Source organism: Carya illinoinensis, chromosome 3, assembly GCF_018687715.1.
Source record: "Carya illinoinensis cultivar Pawnee chromosome 3, C.illinoinensisPawnee_v1, whole genome shotgun sequence".
Classification (NCBI taxonomy): domain Eukaryota; kingdom Viridiplantae; phylum Streptophyta; class Magnoliopsida; order Fagales; family Juglandaceae; genus Carya; species Carya illinoinensis.
This window is the reverse complement of record NC_056754.1, coordinates 24,837,586-24,863,661: the sequence shown is the minus strand read 5'-3', so window position 1 is coordinate 24,863,661 and position 26,076 is coordinate 24,837,586. Positions and strand designations below refer to the sequence as shown.

The 26,076-nt window shown below is 36.3% G+C and overlaps 1 protein-coding gene and 1 non-coding gene across 2 annotated transcripts; both read right to left on the bottom strand.

The window, feature by feature from the left end:
• Window positions 1–1,163: 1,163 nt before the first annotated feature.
• On the bottom strand, window positions 1,164–1,235 carry TRNAD-GUC. The gene has a single exon. It is a non-coding gene; the product is annotated as a tRNA-Asp (tRNA).
• A 460-nt stretch (window positions 1,236–1,695) lies between these two features.
• Window positions 1,696–5,746, bottom strand: LOC122303921 (probable galacturonosyltransferase 10). The gene is made up of 2 exons (XM_043115912.1): window positions 5,159–5,746; window positions 1,696–3,365 (listed from the first exon to the last, which is right to left on the bottom strand). Exons 1-2 carry the CDS (start codon window positions 5,306–5,308, stop codon window positions 1,914–1,916), a joined length of 1,602 nt encoding a protein of 533 aa, XP_042971846.1. The 5' UTR covers window positions 5,309–5,746; the 3' UTR covers window positions 1,696–1,913.
• Between the last annotated feature and the right edge of the window lie 20,330 nt (window positions 5,747–26,076).

Genomic DNA, 26,076 nt, shown 5'->3' with positions numbered 1-26,076 from the left:
TTGCTACAGACACTGTGCGTGTCTGCAAGTGGCGCCTAATACGCCAAAGAAAGAAACGATGGACGACTTACCTATTTTCTCTTTTTCTTTTCTTTTGTCTCCATCCGCAACACCTCTTAGACTGTCCAAGACTTGGTCTTTGATTTTCTTTGGCGCTGATCTCCTTCTCATTCTCAAACCGACTATCAAGTAAAGGGTCGTCTCCGTTGGCGGATTTCTTATCGTTTTGCGGTCATTGAGCCTCTCTTTTCCAAGATGATCGGCCAGAGTACCCACGTTCTTGGTTGACTTAGAGGAGGAAGAAATAGCCGACGAAGGCCAAAGTTGATGAATGAGCCCGGCTGAATAGTCAAGGCTCCATTGCCGGCGGGTATTGGTACTGGAAGTAGGACTGGAGGTAATGTGCTTGCGTCGAGTCGGTGAGAAAGACTGATTATTGGGAGATGGAATTCCGGTTTCATTGGAAGTGAGTAAAGATAGGGAGAGAAAGCGCGGAGTCACCTCGCGGGATCTCCTGCTGGCTCTTCGGAGTTTGAATGACTAATCATCACCCGAAAGCACCGCCTGTGCATAATCCTCGTTCTTCATGTTCTTTTTTCCTCAAAAGATTTCTTAGAATTAGAAACTTCTCTGATCTTAAGCTCCTCGAAACAAGTGACGGTCCAAGAAAATAGAGACACAAACAGAGAAAGATCTATTGAGTCAGTAACGAAGTACAGGGAACACTGTGGAGTATGGATGATTTTTGAGATTGTGTTTGAAAAGGGAAAAAATACTGGATAACATGAAAAAGAAACACAGATAATATGTTTTGTGTTCTTCTGTAAAAGGGATGACATAATAAAAAAAACACATGATATGATCATGAGAGTGCGGCATTGAGGATTTTTATGAAAACGAGGGGGTACTGAAATCTATTGGTTTTCTTTCTTTGTTGTGTAATTAACGTAGCAGTCGTTGTTGGCCGGTTCCTATAATTTATTTACAGTTTATGCTTGTTTTATACTCCGGTGCCGGTGGAGTGAGAGGGAAGAGTTCCGAATGGACATGAATTCTACACCCCACGTTGCATTGGGGGGGGGGGGGATGATTTATGCTTGTTTATTTAGCGGAAGAACATAAATTTCACTCCGGTTAAAAGACAAAAAATAAAAATAAAAAAGCGCCGTTGCCGGGGATCGAACCCGGGTCACCCGCGTGACAGGCGGGTATACTCACCACTATACTACAACAACTTTCTTTGTTGAAGTTAAAAACGTTTTATGTATAAATTACATGACATATTACAATGTCAATCTGTCAGATTTAGCATCAGTGTATTTGAATATTATCTTCACAGGTGCATGTATGGGCCTCTTTCCTACCCCATCTTTCTTCACCCAAAAAGGGAAGGATTCGTCATTCCCAATTTCCCAAGCCTTAAACAACGTTAGGGGCGCAAAACCAACTGGTGCAATAAGCACGTTTTTCAGTAATATAGTCAAAGAAACCTCTTGCAACCCTCAATCTTCTAAAGTGGTATAGAAGAAAAAAGGTTGAGCACTAATGAGATTCGATAAATTGAATTCGACAATGGCTTGGAAAAGGTTCACTTGAAATGGCTCAAGGAACAATACTAAGCATTGACATCCTTGAATATTGCTATGAAATCAGCGAACTACGGTACTAGGGACATAGAGAATCAATACATAGTCATTCTACTATAAATCATCGACACAAATCTTCTTTATATAGTAACATTGTACAAGCAAGTCCTAAGCCACTAATGTCATGTTGAAGATTATACCTCAAGAAGTCGGCGAAGCTAAGGTTTCATATATATTATATTGTTTCGATCTAGTGACAACTTCAAAGGAAGGCCTTCATCCTCCTTTGAAAAAAAAAAATAGGGGTGGGGAAAGACAGAATACAAATCAATGGAAATTGCACTGTTGCAATAGATAATGTGAATAATCAACATATTTCTCCCAAAGGGGCTTGTATTTTTCGATCCCAATCTTCAACCATGGTTTTGAGTTTCCATTGAAGTGCAGCACAGCACCCTTCAATATCACCTGGGGATCAACGTTTGTGTAGCCCAAACCCAAAACATGCCATGAGGGGTCCAAAGGCTCCGTTAATCCATAGAATGTTAACAGTCCAGGCGGAAGTGTACCGAGTTTCCACAATGTCCGGTCAACATTCATTTCCTGCCAGTGGTGGTAGATGCCAGTTACATTCCTTTTCCTCCACTCAACCAGATCGAAAACATTCATCCCAAAAGCCCATCCACATGCATCAGGATCGAAGTGTGATCTAATGAGAGGGTGAGAGTAATTCAAGTACTTATGGTATCTATGAAATGTCTCCATGCATGTCTCAACAGCCCCATTGACATTGCCATTCAAATCAATGGAAAAAATAGCAGATAGATCCTTTTGAACCACGACATCATCATCAAGAAATAACACCTTGTTCAGTGCAGGAAAGACTTCAGGGATATAGAATCTGAGGTGGTTAAGCATGGATAAATACTTTGGGTTTCGAAACTTGATCGGAGTCCTGCCATCATCACTATTGCCAGAGAAATAATAGCTCTGAGTTTCAGAGTCTTGGAGTTGCTTAAGAACAGGAACATAAGAAGCATTTAGCCAACTGAAGTCTTCAAACTTTTGAACCTCAACTGTCACTCCTTGAAAATCATTCATGGAAAACCAAGCCTTCATTGCAGCGTAATTGATTTGATCTGTTACAAGATGGAAGACGACCATATTTGGATTTTCAGAACTCAAGGCAGTTGAATTGACCACGACTGAGGTTGCCAGGATGTTGTCAGAGAAGACGCAAAAATGATAGAGATTGTTATCCTTAAGTTTCATGTCTATTTGATTTCTTTCCATAAGCTTCCTCTGTAAGTTTGAGTTTCTGAACCATTCAGTTGTTAAGCGCACACCAAGGCAATATAAACTTTTTGGGACTTCTTCAGCAGCTATTTGTCCATATTTTGAACTCTTTTCACTCACAGAACTCCTTTGTTCGTCAAGAGTTTGGATTTTGGCTTTCAGTCTCATGATCATGGTTGCACTGTCATAATGGAGTTGCTGACCTTGGTAGAGTAAGAGTGTCATATCACGAATTGCAGTTTCTGACTCTCTAATTGTCAGAGGTGTTCGCCTTATTGCAGCATCTGAGAGGAGGATCTGTGAAATGCGAATCTGAGCACTTAATTCCCAAGCAAATTGATGATTGTTGCTTTCTTTTGCAATTACAACAAAAGCTTTTGCAAGAGAAACTAGATCACTGAGTTGCCTGGTGACCGAAACAGGACTCAACAATTCTTCAGTAATGTTAAGGCTTTCCATGATTCTATCATGCCTGTATGGTCTCTGCAGAACAGGAAACGTGCACACATTTTTCTTAGTTCTGAAACAGAGATTGGAAAAATTGTAGTCTAAAACTTTGTGTCATAAGTAAAAGGGCGGGGGTGTAAGACTCAAGATTCCTTGTGTTCAGAGCAAAGCAATATGATAATAGCAGGGGTGGAATATATCCTAAAATTTTAAAATAAAAAAAAAAACCTCAACCTACCCCTAAAAATTTATTTAAATAAACTATGGTCTCTATAATTTTAAAATAATCCTCAACTCCTCAAAAATGGTCTCAAAACTTCTTTAATCTAAAAACTTTTCAATAACTCTGTAACTCTAAAAAGTCTGAAAAAAAACTCATGAATCCCTTAAAAAACTAATCAAAAAATAAATTGAGAATTTTATAAAACCAAAAAAACATTATCTGACTCTTTAATGAACTCTTGACCTTTCTAACTCAAAAGTTTGACCACAACAAATTTCTAATAATATATATATAAATATATATATTTTTAAAAAGCATTTTTCAAATACCACCAACCAATGCTAGACTTTCCTCTATTATTCTCCAGCAATTTTCTTGCCCTTTTTCACTGTAATAATTATGAATAGAAATATTGTGTTTTTTGTTGAAGAGAGAAAAGCATAATTTGTAATTCATGATCTATTACAACCATGATGTGCCTTAAGCATTTTCAGATTGATGAACATGTTATTTTTTTACATCTTCAAAAGACCCCCGCCCTACAAAAAGATTCTCTGCCACTATAATAGTGCCACCAAAAAACAGCAGCATCCTAACGATCAATATTTGGACCAGACATATTTTATCGCAATACATTTCCACTCTATAACTAAAAGATTTAACGTATTATTCTATTCATAAAGTTAAACAGTAAGATTACTGAAATGAAACCTAATAAATTGAGATCTACGAAAAGAGTAGATGCCACTGACCAAAAAGAGCTGAATGTGATCATAATACTTTCATTCACGCCTATAGTCCAAGTGCTTAATGGCTAGCAAAGTCATGTCACATAAAGACTTTGGCATCTGCCTTTTCCACCCTTGGTAGGAGAGAAGTTGAGAATCTTAAATGCATCATATAGGTTAAATAAAGTAATTTTTCACTTGAAAATAGGTTATTATGTCCATCTGACTGATAAGTATTAGTTTTACCTCTAATTATAAAAGAAAAAAGAATGCAGTAGTTTGACCTCTATCACGCCACATTCAACTGATGTATTCAGTTTATACACCTATTCCTCATGTTATAACATTTGTTCTTCCAGTTTGCTTCGGGATGATAAGTAACCATAGGTAGTGCCTGCCTATTTTAATTTTTTCTATGAAAAATCCATCAGCGTGGGGCATCAGTTCAGATCAATTGTAAATTTGTAATAGAACAGAAGTAAAAGCTTTTGGGTCCTGAGAGGTGCTTGAATCAGGCGGTGCTCACTAACAATAAGAAATTTTGGCACTGCAAAGGATCTCTACCACACAATTCAATATCTGCAGCTATAAGACAGCATCATTTTTTATAATTTAAAACAACAATAAGACAGACTAGCGAGCAAAGCTAGATCAGAATCTCCAGATGTCTAAAGGATAGCCCTGGACTTGTCACATTCAGCTCCATTAGAGCAAAGCGCAGTGTTACCCGCAACCCAATTAAACATTAGACTCAATTCTCACGTTCAACATTTGAATTCCATCATTTTTCTTGAAATTTTAACAGCAACCGAACAGAATAAAACTCCAAGGTCCAAACTAATGAGAAAAACCAAACAAAACCCAGATCTTTTGTTTACCTTGAGTATCGCCGGTCTCGAATCAATCTGGCTTCCTCTGCTCAGAACAAGAATGAAAAGCAAAACCGCTATTCCGCACAATACCCACCACAGTACATTTGAAACTGGCCTCCTCACAGGCCTCCGAAAATCAATCGGCCTCCGCCTCATTCTCAATCAGCCACTCCTTTTGTTGCCCCAGAAAATGTTTTCCGTAAATTCGCCTTCCTGGTGAAGTTTAATAAAGGAAATGTAAAAAAGTTACGGTTTTGGGTGTGAGTGCTGGGGCATCTGTAATAGATCGCAAGCTAAGAATTGAGATCTGTGACAGAGTCGGGTATTGGATATGAATAATTGGGTTTTTTCTCCATTTGTAAAGAGATTATTGGGTTTGACAATTAAGTGGGGTTTTTTGCGGATTGAAGTTTGCAACTGTGGAAGAGAGCTACTCTCAGGGAAGAAATAAGCGCAGAGAGAGAGAGAGACAGAGAGAGTTTCTAAGAACAGTTGGGATTTTGTCACTGTCGAGTTGGGTTGTACTTGCGATTGTTGTGTCGTGTGCTTCGTAAGACGATCTTGCTCGTTCCACGGACAAAAGCCGCCGGTGGCCACTGATTCTTGGGTTTTTATTTTTTAAACTTCTTTTAAATTAATAATTAATGAAGTGTTTTTAAATAATATTGTAAATATTTTTTAAAAAAATTAAAAATATAAAATAAATATATTAGAAATGAAAAAAAAAATCAAAATAGCCTACTCTCGATAATATTGTAAAAAAAAAAATCGTCTTTTTAATAAATATCTTTAAATAATTTTGTAAATTTTTATCTTTTCTTAAAAATATTTAAAAAGATTATAAAAAAATACATGAAAAAGGCAAAAATATAAACAAAAAGAGACCTCCTCTCGATGGCCCTACTTCTGCCCTAGATTAAAATAGGAGCATCTCTGACATGCCTTTTTGCCGGTTAAAAGCAGGTTTAATAAGAAGGTTTTTTTTTTTTTTTTTTTTTTTTTAATAATTAATTAATTATTTATTATATAAGGCAAGTTTATATTTATAAATTGAAGCAAATATTACATAAGAAATCCCGAGTTTCATTAGTTCAAGGTTATAAAAGGTGAATCTTTTCTATCATAGAAGTTTAATAAATATTGAGGTTTTTGAATACGAGGTATGTTGCCAAACAATTTATTTGTAGCGACCTATTGCATCAGTTGATGCACCCATCTGTTTTGATATTTGTGAATTTTTTAAGTTGACTAGCTTTTCAATGACTTTAGAAGAACTGTGATATTAGTGAGGATGTTATGGATAGACCAGTCTAGTGAAGATGAAGGGCATGCTATTGCATTGGTGACCACCTGATTGTCTCCTTCGATGATTATGTTTGTGATATTGAATCGAATCGAGTAGCTTCCTCTATGGCTAGCTTTACAGCCATTGCTTCTCCAAAGGTAGGATTGATAGATTTTATTTTTTGAGTACTCCCAAAGATGATTTCTCCATTGTTTGATCTGCATATAGCTGCTATAGCAAAAAATTTGCTCCTGATAACCACATCATAAGATAGAGAAACAAAAATTTCTGGAGGAGGAATCCACTCTAGTGTTATGGATGGTGAATTGTTTTTTATTGTCCATAGCAATTGTTGTTCTTTGAAAATTTGTGTCACATAGTTTGAGAATATTATAGGAGTTTGACATAGATGTTTATGGATAATCTGGTTTCGAATGAACCAAAGAGAGTCTATTGCTATGATAACAAAGAGCTGGAAGTTAAGAGTCTCATCTTTATGAAGGTTTAGGAGTTTGGGGTTCAATATTATTCTTGTACACTCAAGAAAGGGCTAGTTACCCAAGAGAGAGATATCTAGATGCCGGCGAGAGTTTCCATAAGATTTTTGAGTGGGCACACTTGAGAAAGAGATATTCAATTGTTTCCTCTTCAATTTCACAAAAGAGGCATAAGGAGTCATTATGGGAGAGGGTTAGGAGAAGTTTTAGTTTGGATCTTGTTGGAAGAATATTCGAGATTACTTTCCAGAGGAATAGTTTTAATCCATCTTGAATTTTAATTTTCCAGATGTGATTCTAATCAACTTTTGCGAGGTGAGTGTTTTGGGAAATTTGAGTGTTGCTGGGAGATCTGTCGAACTCATAGGCAGATGTGATTGTGAATATACCATATTGATGATTGGTCCAGATTGGGTGGTCATGCATCCTTGGAGAGCTTGTTTAAGGTATGTGAATTTTTTCGATTGCACTAACACTATCAATGTGAAATAGAGCAGTCAAGAGAATATCATTTCATCTTCTGGGTTGCTCTAGCATTAGAGCAGAAACTGTCAGATCTAGATCGATTTCAAAGGAATCTTTGGTGGTGGGTCTAAAGGTGTTCAAACTTGGTATCCAGGAGTTCTACCATACTTTTGTTGTGGTTCCATTTACAAGTTGCTTGCAAAGCTTGGCTTGTAGGATGGGTATGATCTTAAGAACACTTTTCCAAAACCAAGAATATGAAGCTTTTGGGGTTATTTCCAAAAAAGATGATGAGTGTAAGGGCTAATTTGGATATTAGAGTATTATGAGAATACTCTACTATTATTCATTATTTTATTATTACTTTTCATACTTTTCGTTACTTTTTACTACTATTCACTACAATTCAATATCTTATCATTACTTTTCACTATAATTCACAGAATATCTGATATCACCTCATTACCCAAATACAACCTAAGTATTTTGTTGAGAAGAATTGTTGGTAGAGACTTGGCTTTTGTGCTGTGAGGTTCCAACCGATTTTTGTTAAAAGATTTGTTGAAATATGAGGTTATTTGAATTCCTAGTTCACCTTTGTGTTTGGGTTGGCATATGGATTGCCAACTCTTTGGAGGTAAAGTAAGACTTTTTACTTGGGAGGAAACCCCACTGGAAGTTCTTGAAATGAGAGCCAAATTTTTTGTTGACAGTTTTTAGGAGGGTGAGAGAGGACATGGTGTAAGATGGAATGAAGCAAGCCACTGCCTTGATTAATATTGTTCTGCCAACTTGAGAGAGAAGTTTAGACGTCCACTTAATTAATCTGTTTTGTATTTTTTTAAGGATTTCTGAGAAGAATTTTGTCTTTGCTCTACCTATGTTGAGAGGGAGTCCCAAATGTTTGACGTAAGAGTTGGTTTTTTTTTAAAGGGAGAATGGAAGTTATGGATGAGATAAGGTTCACACTAAAATTGGCATTGAATTGAATGGTAGATTTGCTGTTGTGGATTTTTTGTCCTGACCAATCAGAATAGGTGTTGAGGCATGAACGAATGGATTGAGCTAATTGAGGGTAGCCTTGTGATTGAGCTGAATTATTACATTTTTAATGCTTTTGGAACCAATATTTATTAATTCTTTCATTACTTTATCATCGGTTTTATATGGAAAAATGAATAAATCAAAGTTGTGATTTTAATTGATTAAAAGTATGAATTTCTGCTCTAATTTTATCAACTGTTGATTAATATGGATTAAGGTATAATTTGCTCGAGCGGCGGCTTCTGGCCATTCGAGCGAAGTCAGGCAGATTCAAACGCTCGACTTCCGCTCGACAGTGGGCTCGAGTGAGTTGCAGGAAAAGAGATCACTCGAGCGGAGGCATTTGGCCGCTCGAGCGAATTCAGGCAGAGTCGAACGCTCGATGTTCGCTCGACAGGCCGCTCGAGCGAACTTAGGCAGAGTCAAACGCTCGATGTTCGCTCGACACTCCGCTCGAGCGAATATCGCATTTTTACAGATCAGGATTTATTCCGCCGTCAGAGTATATATATGTTTTCTTTACATCTTAGGACGACTCTTGGCTGGAAAAACTCAGTTTTGGGTAGAGAAACACTGAGAATTCATTTTTTCCATTGATTTTCATTCAGATTCGAAGAGGAGGATTCATACAATTGATCATTCACTCACACTATAGTAGATTGAAGAACTCCTTGAGGGGTCCAATTGCCACTACAGCTCAGCCTCCTCCACTGCTTCGAATCTTCATCTCCATTCAACTGACTTGATCTTTTCAATTCCCCACTTGCTATTTCATTTCAGTTTTGAGTTTCTGAATTATTTTAGAGAATTTTGATTTAGACGTTTGAGAAATTTATTTGTTATTCATTTAATTCATGTTATTTATTTTTATCATTTTGTTAAGCTTTCATTTTAGTATTGATTACAATTACGGTGGTTTAATTTGAGAATTTGTGATTTAAATATAATGATGAACCCTAGAACATTGAATTTGGGGCTTTTCAATTTTCAATGCATGTTTTATCAATTACTTCCTAATTTAGTTTAATTCTTAATTCAGTTTTATTAATTTCTGAGTTTAATCTATTAGTTCTTTACATTCCAATCCGACAATCAAAATCTAAAAACATGAATCTAGTCCATGACTAGTACCCTTTCTATTCATTGCACATACCATCATTTTATCTTCTCTTTGTAAAGTTTTTCATATTTTTCAACGAGTTTGATGTTTAAGTAAACTTTCCCTGAGGAGACAATCTAGGAATTTATTCCTAAGTATTACACGACATCCTCCTGCACTTGGGATAGCTTTAGTGCTACTCATTTTTGAGTGAGTCAAGTTTTTGATGCCGTTGCCGGGGAGAGTATTTTAGCTTAAATTTAAACTCGTTATTTTTGTTATGCTTTTTGCACTGATGTTTCATGTCATGGGTGAGGGACAGTTCAAATAGGTTGCATAGAGTCACATCGAGTGTTGAGAGTAGTATACACAGTTTGGAGATAGATAGCTCTTCTGTCTTTTCTATTAGTGAGTCAGGTGAGGAAATTGAAATTGAACCAGAAAACATGGCTGCACCTGCACCACGCACTCTTAAGGATTATTTGCAACCCACTCGCACCACTACACCTTCATGCATTGTTTTACCTGAAAATGCATCTAATTTCTCTATTAAGCATGGCATGATGTCAGTGATACCTCAGTTCCACGGGATGGATTCTGAGAGTCCTTACCAGCACTTGACAGACTTTGAGTTGGCTTGCACTACTTTTATCACTAAGGCTGATACTGATGAATTCATTAGACTTCGTTTATTTCCTTTCTCTTTAAAGGATAAAGCGAAGATTTGGTTTAATTCTTTGAGGCCTAATTCTATTTCTAGTTGGTCTGATATGCAGCGTGAATTCTTACAAAAAATTTTTCCTTTTCAGGGAACTTAGTTTTTGCAAGAGCAAATCAGCCAGTTCAATCAGAGACCTGATGAGACCTTTCAGGCCAGTTGGAAAAAATTTAAAGATTTGGTGAACATTTGTCCACATCATGGTTTTGAATCTTGGAGGTTGGTGAGCTACTTTTACACTGGTCTCACTCCAGAATGCAAACAGTTTGTTCAGACAATGTGCAATGGGGAGTTCTTCAACAAGGAACCTGATGAAGCACTATCATTTTTTGACTACCTTGCTGAGAGCGCACAACAGTGGAACACTCGTACTGATTGAGTTCCATTAGCAGCACAGCCACTGAGGGCTATTTCTGGAGGGGGTAGATATGAGCTTAAAGAAGACACTGATGTTCAAGCCCGAATAGCTGCATTGACTAGAAGACTAGAGGTCATGGAAATGGAAAAAGTGAAGGCTGTGAAAGTAGTAGAGGCATGTTCTATATGTGCTGATTCAAACCATAAGACCCAAGACTGCCCGATTATGCCAGTATTTCAAGAAGGTGGGTCTGAGCAGATGCAATAAGCTAACTGGGTTAATAGAGCACAGAATCAGCCTTTCTCCAACACATATAATCCGGGGTGGAGGAATCACCCAAATTTCTCATGGAGAAATGATCAGCTTGGTCGGTCCCCACCACCTCAGCAGCAGCCATTTAATCAGGGTGCTCCTCAGCACCAGTATCCGCCATATCAGAATCCTCAGAGCTATCCTTATGTAGCTCCTCCTGGATTTCAGCCTCATGTAGTTGTACAGAGTTCTCAGCCTTCATCATCTGCAAAGAAAACTCTAGATGATAGTATGACTCAGATGACCAATACACTTCAGCAATTCATGCAGATTCAGGCCACCACAAATAATCAGAATACTCAGGCCATAAATGAGTTGTGAGGCACTATTAATAAGATGAGCACAACCTTGAGCACCTTAGAGAAAGGAAAATTTCCAGCACAGCCTCAGCCTAATTCTCAAGTATACAGGCAGCAACAACAGCAAGTGCATAATGTCTCAGGGGATGTTATTGAGACAGCAAATGCAGTTCTTACTTTGAGAAGTGGGAAGGAAGTTTCCCAACCAAAGATGCCTATAGACACACAGGTAGTTAGTCCTACACCTAAAGATGTAACAGAGAATGATGAAATTGAGAAAGAACCAGAGGTAGTACGACTAGAGCTGAAGAAGCCTGTGAGTGCAGATGTTGAGACTAGTAAGGGATACCAACCTGTGGTTCCCTATCCTCTGAGATTGGCAGCTGGCCAAAAGAACAAGTATCATACGGAGATTCAAGAGATTTTCAAGCAAGTGAAGATCAATATTCCACTCTTGGATGCCATACAACAAGTGCGTTCATATGCAAAATTTTTGAAGGACTTGTGCACAGTGAAGAGGAAGCTGAATGTGAAGAAGAAAGCTTTCCTAACGGAGCAAGTTAGTGCATTGATATTGAGCGAGACTCCTCAGAAGTTTGGATATCCTGGCTTTCCCAACATTTCCATTATGATTGGTGAATCACACATTGGGAGAGCTTTACTTGATTTGGGGAGTAGTGTGAACTTGCTACCATTCTCAGTATATGAGCAGTTGGGATTGGGTGAGCTGAAAAAGACCTCCATCATGCTACAGTTGGCTGACAGATCAGTTAAGGTACCGAGGAGTATTGTAGAGGACGTGTTGGTTCAGGTGGACAAATTCTACTACCCAGTAGATTTTATGGTTCTTGACATGCACCAGCCGGTCTCCACTATTTACCAAGCTCCTGCCATCCTAGGAAGACCATTTCTAGCTACATCAAATGCATTGATCAATTGCAGAAGTGGAGTTTTGAAACTTACCTTTGGGAACATGGCACTTGAGTTGAACGTTTTCAACGCTTGCAAGATGCCAGCACATTTTGATGACACAAGTGATTTGAATGTTGTGGAGAGTTTGAAACCAACAGATTTTATTTGCTCAACTTCTCTCTTATCTGATGATGATTATATTTTTCAAACATCTGAATTTTTACTTGATGAGAAAATTGATCATATCAATGAAGATGACTTTTATTTTTTTGATTGTTTTGCAGATTCTTCATTACCACTTGAAGTACAGTTTGCGGGAGCAAGATGGAAACCCCAGTTTGAAACTCTACCACCACCAGACATGCTTAAATCTTCAGAGGAAGAAGTTCCCCAGTTGGAACTAAAACCACTTCCTCAAGATTTAAAGTATGTGTTTCTTGGTCCTGAAGAAGGCACTTTTCCGGTGGTGATTTCCTCAAAGCTAAATCAGAAGGATGAAGCCCAGTTGATTGAAGTATTAAGGAAGCATCAAGGCGCAATTGGTTGGATAATAGCTGACATCAAAGGCATTGATGCCGCTGTATGTACCCACAGAATTCATCTTGAAGACGATGCTAGACCAGTTCGTGATGCTCAACGTAGGCTCAATCCTACCATGAAGGAAGTTGTGAAAAAGGAAGTGGTTAAGCTACTCGCAGTAGGTATCATTTACCCTATCTCGGAAAGTAAGTGGGTAAGTCCAACTCAAGTGGTACCAAAAAAATCTGGTTTGACTGTCATAAAAAATGATAAAAATGAGTTGATTCCAACTAGAATGGTTACTGGCTGGAGAATGTGTATTGACTATAGAAAACTTAACTCAGCCAATAGGAAGGATCATTTTCCTTTACCATTCTTGGATCAAATTTTGGAAAGAGTAGCTGGTAATGCATATTATTGTTTCTTAGATGGCTATTCTGGTTATTATCAAATTGCTGTAGCGCCTGAAGATCAGGAGAAAACCACTTTCACATGTCTTTTTGGCACTTTTGCTTTTACTAGAATGCCTTTTGGTTTGTGTAATGCTCCAGCTACTTTTCAGATATGCATGATGAGTATTTTTTCTGATATGATTGATGACATTTGTGAAATATTCATGGATGATTTCTCTGTTTTTGGAAAATCCTTTGAGAGTTGTTTGCATAATTTGGCACGTATTCTCCAGAGATGTGAGGAAAAAAATCTTTTACTTAATTGGGAGAAATGCCAATTTATGATCACTCAGGGCATTGTATTAGGGCATATTGTTTCTTCTGAGGGTATAAAGGTTGACAAGGCAAAGATTGAATTAATATCTAAACTTCCTATTCCTAAGACGATTAGGGATATTCGTTCTTTTCTTGGTCATGCTGGCTTTTATAGGCGGTTTATTCAAGGGTTTAGTTCTATTGCAAAACCTTTGTGCACTCTTTTAGAAAATGATATTGAATTTGTTTGGACTGATGAGTGCCAAAAAACTTTTGATACCCTGAAAAAGTCGCTTACCACTATCCCTATTGTGCAACCTCCGCAGTGGGACCTTCCCTTTGAGATTATGACAAATGCTAGTGACTATGCCTTAGGAGCTGTTTTGGGGCAGCGGGTAGATAATAGGCCATTTGTGATTTATTATGCTAGTAAAACCTTGAATGATGCCCAGAAAAATTATACCACTACTAAAAAAGAATTGCTTGCAGTGGTTTTTGCACTTGATAAATTTCGGACTTATATTCTTGGTTTTCCTGTTACTATTTTCAATGACCACTCTGCTCTTAAGTATTTGTTGGCTAAGAAAGATGCAAAGCCACGCTTGATTTGCTGGATTCTATTACTTCAAGAGTTCAACATCAACATTAAGGACAAGAAAGGAGTTGAAAACGTGGTAACTAACCACCTCTCTAGATTGTCATCATCTCCTTCTTCAAATGTTAGCCTTCCTCTTGTTGATAGTTTTCCGGATGAGCAGCTGTTTGTGGTTGATAGAGCTCCCTGGTATGCTGACATAGTCAATTATCTGGTGACTGAGCGAATGCCTTCTGAATGGTCCACCCAAGATAAGCGTCGGTTTCTCTCTGAGGTACATACTTTTATTTTGATGATTCATATCTTTTTAAGTATTTTTCGGACCAATTGATTCGAAGATGCATTCCTGATGATGAGTTTTCTTTAGTTTTGAGATTTTGTCATATGGGTGCATGTGGTGGTCATTTTTCAGCAAAGAAAACAGTTTCAAAAATTTTGCAACGCGGTTTTTACTGGCCTTCCATGTTTAAATATGCTTATAATTTTTGCAAGGCTTGTGAGCCTTGTCAAAAATTGGGATCCATTAGCAAAAGAGACATAATGCATATTTCCCCTATTCTGACTTTAGAAATTTTTTATTGTTAGGGAATAGACTTCATGGGACCTTTTCCGGTTTTTTTTTTTGGAAACACATATATTCTTTTAGCTGTGGATTATGTTTCAAAATGGGTGGAGGCCATTGCTTGCAAAACAAAATACCATCATGTTGTCCTGAAATTTTTGCAATCTCTGTTTGCTTGTTTTGGCATGCCAAAAGTTATTATAAGTGATGGGGGTTCTCATTTTTTCAACAAACCATTTTCTACACTTGTGAAGAAATATGGTATTACACACAGAGTTTCTACCCCTTAATATCCTCAAACAAATGGGCAAACTGAATTGGCAAACAGAGAGATAAAAATTATTTTAGAGAAAACCATCAAGCCTAATAGGAAAGATTGGTCGGTTAAACTTCTTGATACTTTGTGGGCTTATAGGACAGCTTTTAAAACAAATCTAGGGATGTCTCCCTATCGATTAGTTTATGATAAAGCTTGTCATTTACCTGTTGATATTCAGCATCGAGCTCTTTAGGCCATAAAACATGTTAACATGTCACTTGATGAAGTTTCAGGGTTGAGAAAATTGCAGATCAATGAATTGGATGAAGCTCGTCGGAATGCTTATGACAACGCTCAGATTGCAAAGGAACGCATGAAAATTTTGCATGATCAAAAAATTCATCCAAAGCATTTCACACTTGGCTAGGAAGTTCTTCTTTACAACTCTCGCTTGCACATTTTTCCTGGAAAGTTGAAATCCCGATGGAGTGGGCCGTATATTGTAAAGACCGTTCATCCTCATGGTGCGGTAGACATTGTCAATCTGAAGAATGGTAATAGCTTCATTGTTAACGGATAACGTCTAAAGTCATTTCTGAAGGTCTTTGATCCACATGAAGAGATCTTGCTTGTGCAAGACCCCAAGGAAGTGTTTTGATTTGCTTCACATTCTTTACAGTTTTCTTTACTTGCTTTGTTTTTATTTGTTCTTTTGCTTTGATTTTATATTTCATGTTGATTGTTTGTTTTGCTTGCTTAGTTCTGTGCACTTTCTTTTCTTTCATTCGACTCATTGGAGACTATGTTTCTCACTAGTTGGGGGTAGCATGTGTGCACAGTTTTAAAATAAATAAATAAATAAGATTTGTGAAATTTGAGCATCTTGGTGGAGTAGTTGAGCGGGATCATTTGTGAAGATTTATTTTCAAGCTTAAACATAGAGCATGATTTTTGATGCATCATATTTTGTTGATAAGTGGCTTGAAACACCGGGATGTTATGCTTATTAAGATGAAACTTGATAAAATTTTTGTAGAACGAAAGATAAATTTTGAAGAATATTTTGCACATGCTTACGCTTGTAGTATTCCTTATTTACCATTCATTGATTTAACACTGGAGAAGTAAACTGCAGGACTACCGAGCCATGCCAAAAAAAAAAAAAAGGAAAAGGATTTGAAAAGATTAGAATGAAAAGAAAAAAAAAAAAAGAGAGAGAGAGAAAAGGAATAAAGGCAACTTAGTGAACTTTCCTAAGTAAAAAAGGCTAGAAACAGTTACCCAAGACTTTGGGGGTTGAGTGTTCAACCTTTAAAAACAGAGCTGGAGTGAAAACTGCTAGACCCTTGGGCTTTGAAGTAGTTAGAATCAGCAATGATTAATCTTAAGGTTGAAAATTCTTATGGCAAATCATGGCTAATAATGAGGAACACATAACCGGTCTAGCTCCACACACACATTTGAGTTCTGAGACATTTGCCTTAATTCTATGTAAAAGATTGTTGAGATAGTCTTGGTGGGTATAACCCTTGGGGGTTGAGTAGTAACGTGTCACTTTTGTGAGAATTCAGAATAGTGTTTGATTATTTTTGTTTGAATTTCGATCTTTATGCAATATTCATCTAATTAATTTTCACTATTTTGCTCAAGGATTAGCAAAATGCTAGTTGGGGGGTGTGATTGAGCTGAATTATTACATTTTTAATGCTTTTGGAACCAATATATATTAATTCTTTCATTACTTTATCATTGGTTTTATATGAAAAAATGAATAAATCAAAGTTGTGATTTTAATTGATTAAAAGCATGAATTTCTGCTCTAATTTTATCAACTGTTGATTAATATGGATTAAGGTATAATTCGCTCGAGCGGCGGCTTCTGGCCGCTTGAGCGAAGTCAGGCAGATTCAAACGCTCGACTTCTGCTCGACAGTGGGCTCGAGCGAGTTATGGGAAAAGAGATCGCTCGAGCGGAGGCATTTGGCCGCTCGAGCGAATTCAGGCAGAGTCGAATGCTCGATATTTACTCGACAGGCCGCTCGAGCGAACTTAGGCAGAGTCGAACGCTCGATGTTCGCTCGACACTCCGCTCGAACGAATATCTTATTTTTACAGATCAGGGTTTATTCTACCGTCAGAGTATATATATGTTTTCTTTACATCTTAGGACGACTTTTGGCTGGAAAAACTCGGCTTTGGGTAGAGAAACACTGAGAATTCATTTTTTCCATTAATTTTCATTCAGATTCGGAGAGGAGGATTCATACAATTGATCATTCACTCACACTGCAGCAGATTGAAGAACTCCTTGAGGGGTCCAATTGCCACTGCAGCTCAGCCTCCTCCACTGTTTCGAATCTTCATCTCCATTCAACTGGCTTGATCTTTTCAATTCCCTACTTGCTATTTCATTTCAGTTTTGAGTTTCTGAATTATTTTAGAGAATTTTGATTTAGACGTTTGAGAAATTTATTTGTTATTCATTTAATTCATGTTATTTATTTTTATCGTTTCGTTAAGCTTTCATTTTAGTATTGATTACAATTACGGTGGTTTAATTTGAGAATTTGTGATTTAAATATAATGATGAACCCTAGAACATTGAATTTGGGGCTTTTCAATTTTCAGTGCATGTTTTACCAATTACTTCCTAATTTAGTTTAATTCTTAATTCAATTTTATTAATTTCTGAGTTTAATCTATTAGTCCTTTACATTCCAATCTGACAATCAAAATCTAAAAACATGAATCTAGTCCATGACTAGTACCCTTTCCATCCATTGCACATACCATCATTTTATTTTCTCTTTGTAAATTTTTTCATATTTTTCAACGAGTTTGATGTTTAAGTAAACTTTTCCTGAGGAGACGATCTAGGAATTTATTCCTAAGTATTACACGACATCCTCCTGCACTTGGGATAGCTTTAGTGCTACTCATTTTTGAGTGAGTTACCTTGCTGAAGATTAACAGGTCATTTGCAAAGAGGAGGTAGGTTATTGAGGGGCCATTGTTGACAATTTTTATCCCTTCCATTGTTTTAAGTGAGCCTCCCTAGTGATTAATCTAGATAAGACTTCACTTCCAAGAATGAATCAGAAAGGAGAAAGAGGGTTACCCTGTCTTAGATCTCTTGATGGTTTGAAAAAGTCTTGTAGATTTCCATTGACTAGGATGGAGTATGAAATAGTGGAGATGCACTTAAAGATCCATTGTGTCCATGTCTAACAGAAACCCAAACTTTTTAATATAGAGATAAGGAAGGGTCATTCTATTGTGTCAAATGCCTTTTCAATGTCTATTTTGATGGCCATTAGTCATTTTTTCCTTTTTCATATGGGAAATGAGTTCTTGAGCTATGATGGTGTTATTTTGAATTAATTTCCCAGGTATAAAGGCTAATTGGAAAGGGAAAATGATTGATGGAAGAATGACCTTGAGTTTGTTTGCCAAGATTTTTTTATATAATTTTATAACACACTATTGTGAAAATTTGCAAGTGCATGAAATTTTAACAGGTAATATAGTGATAAAGAAGGATGTCGAATCCACGAGGACTGTTTCCCTATTAACTATTGAAATTATTTGAAAATCAAGAAAATGGGTGGATTTTGAATTTGAAAAAAAAAAAGATTATATCAACAAATGAAGAATTGACCAAATACTTGAAAGTAAGAAGATTTCACACAAGAAGAAAACACTAAAAGTGGGTGTTGGGAAATGTTGATGTATGTTATGAATAATAATGAAAAAGTAGGTGAAAAGTAATAATAGAATATTGAATAATAGTAAAAAGTAATGAATAGTAGTAAAAATTATGTGAAAAGTAATAATAAAGTAATGAATAATAGTGGAGTATATTGAGAAGTGTTGAGATACTCTCAGCACCCAAACACACCCTTATCCAATCCCAATCCAATCCAATCCCAAATTCTAACAACATAATCAATCAATTATCATCCATTTGATGGCGAAATATTCTAACTTATCTAAAATCCTCTCTCGAGTAAAATTAGAACTATCCAACATACGATAACCCGTGATATGTTTGTAAATTTAAAAGCATTTGAGCACATTAAGATTTATAATATTTCACATAAAAGCTATATAAATCACGTTGGCACATTTCTGTCTTTCGGTCAATTGATGTCATATATCATATGAAGCTACACTATATGCACAACAAATCACTCAACTATTGGCCAGATAATTGAAAGTATTAAACTCAATGATTTATATTTAAAAGTAATGATAAAATTATGATCACATAGAAATAAGATTTGAAATTGCTATGGAGAGGCTACATCATAGCCTAAGCAATAAAAATTAGCTTATAATATAATCAAAACAAATCATAATAATTCTAGAATTTATAATAAAAATCATACAAAGAGAATATAAAAAAGTTAAGAAGGAAACTGTAAGTAGATTGAGAATCTCAATCGTCAACAACTCTGATTTGGCCTCTGTCTTTTTTTTTTTTTTCCAAGCTTTGAATTCCTCTCTAATGGTGAAGAAAATCCTCCATTTTCAAAGCTTGGGTCCTCCTCTCTCTTATTTCCCCAAAACAAGATTTTTCTAAAATCGGCTATTTTTTCCGCCTATTTATGTACTATTTTCTCTATCGAGATCGTCTTTTCTTCAAAAGTTCTCTACATGAAAGTTGTAGGATTTTGTCTTAGCTTTCTGTAGATACTCAGATTACCCTTTTTTGAGTTCTCTAGAAAAAGTTGTGCTCCAAATACTGAATAGTATTTTAGGAATTGAGAAAGGAAATTTTTTTTTTTTTGGACTCTTGGTGAAAGGAATTTGAATTTGAAAAAGAAAGTTTCCTCTTCAATTTCCATAACTCTTTCAATTTATTTATTCCTAAACAAAAATAAATAAAATAAAGAAAGATTCTAATAAATAAGAAAATTAAACATAAACTAGCATAAAAATAAGAGTAAAAGTATGACAAAACATGTATTGAAATTAAACACATCACACAAATTGACAAAACTTATTGGTTGAAATTGGTTTACAGCACTAGGAGATTAAATCTTGGGTATCAAAGCAATGTGCGTGTAATTCATCGATTTTAGGAGGTGGCCCTTTTGGAAGAAAAAAAGTCTTATAGCTTCTGTCATATCATTTTGAACAACCTCCTAGTAGAATTTATAGAACAATCTTGTAAAACCATCTGGTCCTAGGGCCTTGAAGGATGGGTGCTTTGAATGGCTTTCTTGATTTCATCATGATCTGGGATTATTGCGAAGAATGTGTTGTCATTTTGGCTATTTTTATGGGAAAGAGTTGGTCCGAGCTATCAGAAATGTGGGGATTGGACGAGGTGTAGATTATTTTGAAATGGTCTATGAATGAGTTTTGGATTGTGGTGGGATCAATGGACTAGACTCATTCTTCTATTTTGAGATTATCAATGGAATTACTCCTCCTTTTGATTGTTGCTAACAGGTAAAAGAATTTTGTGTTAAGATGAATGGTGGTAAGCCAAGTTAGTATGGATTTTTGTTTTCAAAGAAGTTCTTCTCTCTTCAAAAGTTCGTTGAGGTTTTCTAGAAGCTGATTTTGCAGGTGTCTATCCAAAAATCCAAAAGTTGATGATCGGATATTTGTTAAAGTGTCTTTCAGATTTTTTATGCCTAAGTGGATGTTACCAAAGCAATTATCAATTCTAGTTTTTCATGTGATCTTTTATGGCTCTTAGTTTTTTGCACAGAACAAACCCCCCCCCCCGGGGGAGGGGGGGATGTTGAAATATGGTTAAACTAAGCTCTTCTATACTAGCAAGTTCTTTTGTTTAAAACTTTCAAATTTGAAGGGTTTTTTCAGGTTTTGGTGACCTATGGTTATCAGAAAGATTGAGGAATGATCTAAGGAAGCTATTGGGAGGTTTGTCAGATGAGCATCAGGAAACAGGATCCTCCAATCATTACTAGCAATGCCTCTATCAAGTCTTTCGCGGATGTTTGCCAATCCACTTCTCTTATTAGACTAGGTGAATATAGGACCAGATGCTCCTAAGTCAACTAGTCCATGTTGCTCTATGAAGGATATTAGTCTAGTTGGGTTTGAAGGGTTGGAAGAAAGACGACCTCCTCTTTTCTTTGATTGGTTAGTAATGCTGTTGAAGTTTACTATTCCTAACCAGGGACCCAAAAAGGAGTTGGTGATGGAAGAAAGCATTTGTAGAAGTCATGCCTTTTTTTTCTTTTATTCTTCTTTTATTTATTTTTTATTTTTAATTCTGTGCTAGGTAATAAACTAAGCTAAGCAACCATGGTTGGTGAACTGGGTTCGAATACACAAATAGAGTTATACTATTAGCAGAAATATTTACAAGTTTAACATCTAAACCTTGCTTCCACATGAACAGAAGGTCTCCCCGTTTACCACTGGCGGGATATGTACATAATAATGAAAACCTAGCCTATGTGTAATATCCATAGTATTAACATCATTCAAAAATGTCTCTGCTAGAAAGACCCCATCAGGGTAATTAATTATGATGTTTGCCCTAAGGCAGCAAAGTGCATTGGGTTGGGAGATTCCCATGCAATTCCAAGCAAGAAGCCTCATTTCTTGGGGGTGGTAGTTTTGAGCCTCCTACTGCACCTTCTCAAGTTGTTGGGAAAAATTGAATTGTGGAAATTGTGGTGATACCATCAGAGTGTGAGGTACTCTGTTGTGGGTAGGGGTTGTATCTAGATTTTTTGAGAGGGACTCTTGATTTGTTACATGGCTTTCTTTTCTAGGAAGACATGTATGCCTAGAGAGTGATATTGTCTCCAAATGATTTTGTTGTACCTTAAATCTGGGAGTTGAAAGCCCCATGATGAAGCTTTGACTTGTCGCTTGGGTTGATGAGTTCAGCCAAGGAATTGCACTAAATAGGGCCCACTTAGTTGAGTTTAGAAAGTATCATTTGTTGGGATTGAGGGAAAGAGTGGTGTTCATTGAGCTTGTGGTAAGAGGGAGGCTGAGAAGGTGTAGTTCAGTGGGTTTTGGTGGAGGTGGGGGTTTGATAGGTGGGAATTCGATGTGGTTAATAGTTGTTGACCAGTTTAACTCTAGATAGGGGAGTGTAATGGTTTGGGTATTGAGGGTTGGATCTTGTCCTATTGGGCTTAGAGATAGTATTGCTTGCCTGGATAAGCTGACTAGTAATGAGATTTTGTCGTTTGGGTGGGGGTAGTCAGAAGGGTCTATAATTTTATCAAACTTAGAGATGAAGAATTTGAATATTGAATGCCCAATGTGGGAGGGGGTTTGGTTCATGGGGAAGTACGTGGCAGGGGACTAGTGGTTTTTTGGGTAAGTGGGTACTAAGGGTTGGCATTAATTAGGATTCAAATATTTGAGTCTGGTTTTTGGTTTGGGGGCTGGGGATAATCTTTTGCAAATTTTATTGGTCTAGGTGTGTGACTATTTGTGAGTTGAATGGGTTGGTGGGGGACAAGATTCTATTTTGTTGAGGTAGGTGTCTGGGATAAGTCAGCTGAGAGGTCTGTTGTGGGCTTAAGGGGATGGTTTTGACTTTGTCAAGGAGAATAAATTAGTGGGCAATTATTAGGGGTTTATGAGGTAATTCATTTATTTGCATTGGAACACGTGTTGACAAACTTGTTTTGGTGATGGTTTCATGCATGCATGACGGTTCTGTGAGGCGGCCTACAATGTTATCTTCATGCATCATTTTTTCCTTTCCTTTGTTGGTGTGGGAATTTTGAAGAGGCAGGAGGTTATTAGAAATGGAATAAAATATTTGGTTAATATTTTTTGGTCTTTGATGAAGTAGGTTCTCGGCTTTTATCCAAGGTCCAAAGGTTGGGATGTTTGGGAGGAATATGTACACTAGTTTTATGTATGTCCCAGCCTACCACATGTATAACAAAAGTTTGAGAGGTAATTTGATGAATATTTTTGCTGGTATTTGGTTAGGCCAAGGAAGATGGAAACCTTCTTAGAGTGAATTGGCTATTTTCAGTTGGATTCTGATTCTCAAGAATTTTTTTGGTGCCACCCTAAGTATGATGAATAGTCCACATAGGATGTGTAGTTTATTTCTAGAATGGTTCCAAGCCTTATGCCAATTATTGTGGAATTTTCAAAGTTTATCAGTTCTAGGGACAGTCCGTGGATTTGAACCCAGAAGATGGTGTGGTCTAGGTCTATTTCAAGAAGAGACTAACCCGAGAGACAAAGTTGCAAGGTCATGTGGAAGCCTCGAAAATTCCATGGGCTATTGGCAAGGATTTTTTTCTCTGTCATTTACAGATGGGAATGTGAAAATGAATGTGTTGCTTTCTAAATCTTCTATGGTCATACCAATATCAATGTTCCAAATGGCTTTGATGGTGGTGTGAAATGTAAATATGTTTAATGGATGATTGGAGATGAAACGACCTGAGTATGGTTCGATGTTTTGGTGGCTGCTTCGGTTGTTGGGTTGAGTTGTAGATGTTTGGTGGCTGCTTCGGTTGTTCGGTTGTTGGGTTGAGTTGAATTTTGACATTTTTAATGCTTTTGGAACCAATATATATTAATTCTTTCATTACTTTATCATTGGTTTTATATGGAAAAATGAATAAATCAAAGTTGTGATTTTAATTGATTAAAAGCATGAATTTCTGCTCTAATTTTATCAACTGCCAATTAATATGGATTATGGTACATTTCGCTCGAGCGGCCAGAAGCTGCCGCTCGAGTGAAGTCAGGCAGATTCAAACGCTCGACTTCCGCTCGACAGTGGGCTCGAGCGAGATGCGGGAAAAGAGATCGCTCGAGCGGAGGCATCTGGCCGCTCGAGCGAATTCAGGCAGAGTCGAACGCTCGATGTTCGCTCGACAGGCCGCTCGAGCGAACTTAGGCAGAGTCAAACGCTCGATGTTCGCTCGACACTCCGCTCGAGCGAATATTGCATTTTTACAGTTCAGGGTTCATTCCGCCGTCAGAGTATATATATGTTTTTTTACATCTTAGGACGACTCTTGGGCTGGAAAACTCGATTTTTGAGTAGAGAAACACTTAGAATTCATTTTTTCTTTGATTTTCGTTCAAATTCGAAGAGGAGGATTCATTCAATCGATCATTCACATAGCTACACAATTTCCATTGGATCATTCACTCACACTGCAGCAGATTGAAGAACTCCTTGAGGGGTCCAATTGCCACTGCAGCTCAACCTCCTCCACCGCTTCGAATCTTCATCTCCATTCAACTGGCTTGATCTTTTCAATTCCCTACTTGCTATTTCATTTCAGTTTTGAGATTCTGAATTATTTTAGAGAATTTTGATTTAGACGTTTGAGTAATTTATTTGTTATTCATTTAATTCGTGTTATTTATTTTTATCGTTTCGTTAAACTTTCATTTTAGTAGTGATTACAATTACGGTGGTTTAATTTGAGAATTTGTGATTTGAACATAATGATGAACCCTAGAACATTGATTTTGGGGCTTTTCAATTTCAGTGCATGTTTTGTCAATTACTTCCTAATTTAGTTTAATTCTTAATTTAGTTTTATCAATTTCTGAGTTTAATCTATTAGTCCTTTACATTCCGATCCGACAATCAAAATCCAAAAATATGAATCTAGTCCAAGACTAGTGTCCTCTCCCATCCATTGCACATACCATCATTTTATTTTCTCTTTGTGAAGTTTTTCACATTTTTCAACGAGTTTGATTTCTAAGTAACTTTCCCTGAGGAGACGATCTAGGAATTTATTCCTAATTATTACACGACATCCTCTTGCACTTGGGATAGCTTTAGTGCTACTCATTTTTGAGTGAGTCATGAAATGTAAATATGTTTAATGGATGATTGGAGATGAAACGACCTGAGTATGGTTCGATGTTTTGGTGGCTGCTTCGGTTGTTGGGTTGAGTTGTAGATCTTTCTAGGTAGGAATTCTGTCAAGGAGATAAGGGTCCATGTCTGGAGGTTGAGGGGGGTCCATTCTAAGACTTTGTTGGAGAATGAGTTGGTGGGTTGACAAATTGGTTAGTGTTTTTTGGAGGAGAATCTTATTGAGAGGTTAAGTAGAGCTCATGGGAGAGCTTGGTTAACGTTGGCAACTAGATAAGATATTCTAATTTCTCTCATTTCATTTTTATCTTAACATCTAAATATCATAAATAAAAATAATTTTTAATTTAATAATTATTTAATCGTTACAAGTTTTCCAAACTTTTAAATAAAATACAAAAAACAATTCAACTTTTTTAAATTTTAAAATAAAAATAATATTAAAAAATAATATTCTAACAATATTCTAACTTTATAATATTTTTAATCAACTTTTTCTCTCTCATTTTTCAAAACCCCATAAAACATCTTAACTCAAACAATTTCAATATTATTCCCAAATTTCTCATTTAATTTCAACATCCAAACAAGTATCCCAATATTAATGCAAAACCTAATATAAATTGGATTTAGTTTTATAACAGTTTTGTTTTCATCATTTTTTTTAAATAAAATACTAATCTTAAAGAAAAATTATACAAAATAATAAGTGATATAGTCACAAAGAAATCTCAAAAAAGTAAATTCACAAACTGACATAATTTCTAATGAAATGTTAGGTCTATTTTATAATAAAAGTAGCTTTATAGTTTAACATATCATATCATGCCACATTAGTTTGTATGTTTATTTTTATGAAATCTTTTTATTGTTAAAGTATTTTTCATATAGCATATCATTTAACAATTAAACTTTCTTTTTTTAATTTTCAGCATTTTCTTTAAGGTTCAATATTAAAATAGTGATTGTAATTTTATTTATAGACAAATTAGTTTAAACTCTAATTTTGGATTTTCTTTTTCTTCTTTATACTCTTAAGTTTCATCAAATAAACCTTTATGTTTGTTTTTGGTTAATAATGTTTCAAAATGATGTTACCACCAATACTGAGTGCCATGTGTCAATGGTGTATATAAACAAGAATACTCGACAAGCTGTTCAAAAAAATTAAAATTATATTTATTAAATTTACAATATAAAGAATCTATTTTATTAAAATTGAATAGTTGGTAAATAAATCCAAGCTTGTTCAAATAATAAATGAGTTATTTGTGAATCTAAACTGTAACTTGATGATGAACTTTAACTTGAAGATAAATGTTGATGCCAAAAGTCGCACAACAGGCCAGAAGGGGAGAAAAAGTCAAACCAGGCTTGCTGCAACAATTTAGACCTTGATCGGTATGGTTTGGAGCCTCCAATGACAGTCTGGTGTGGTTGTTTGGCTTCCGTTCATACATCCATGACAGTGGATAGGTG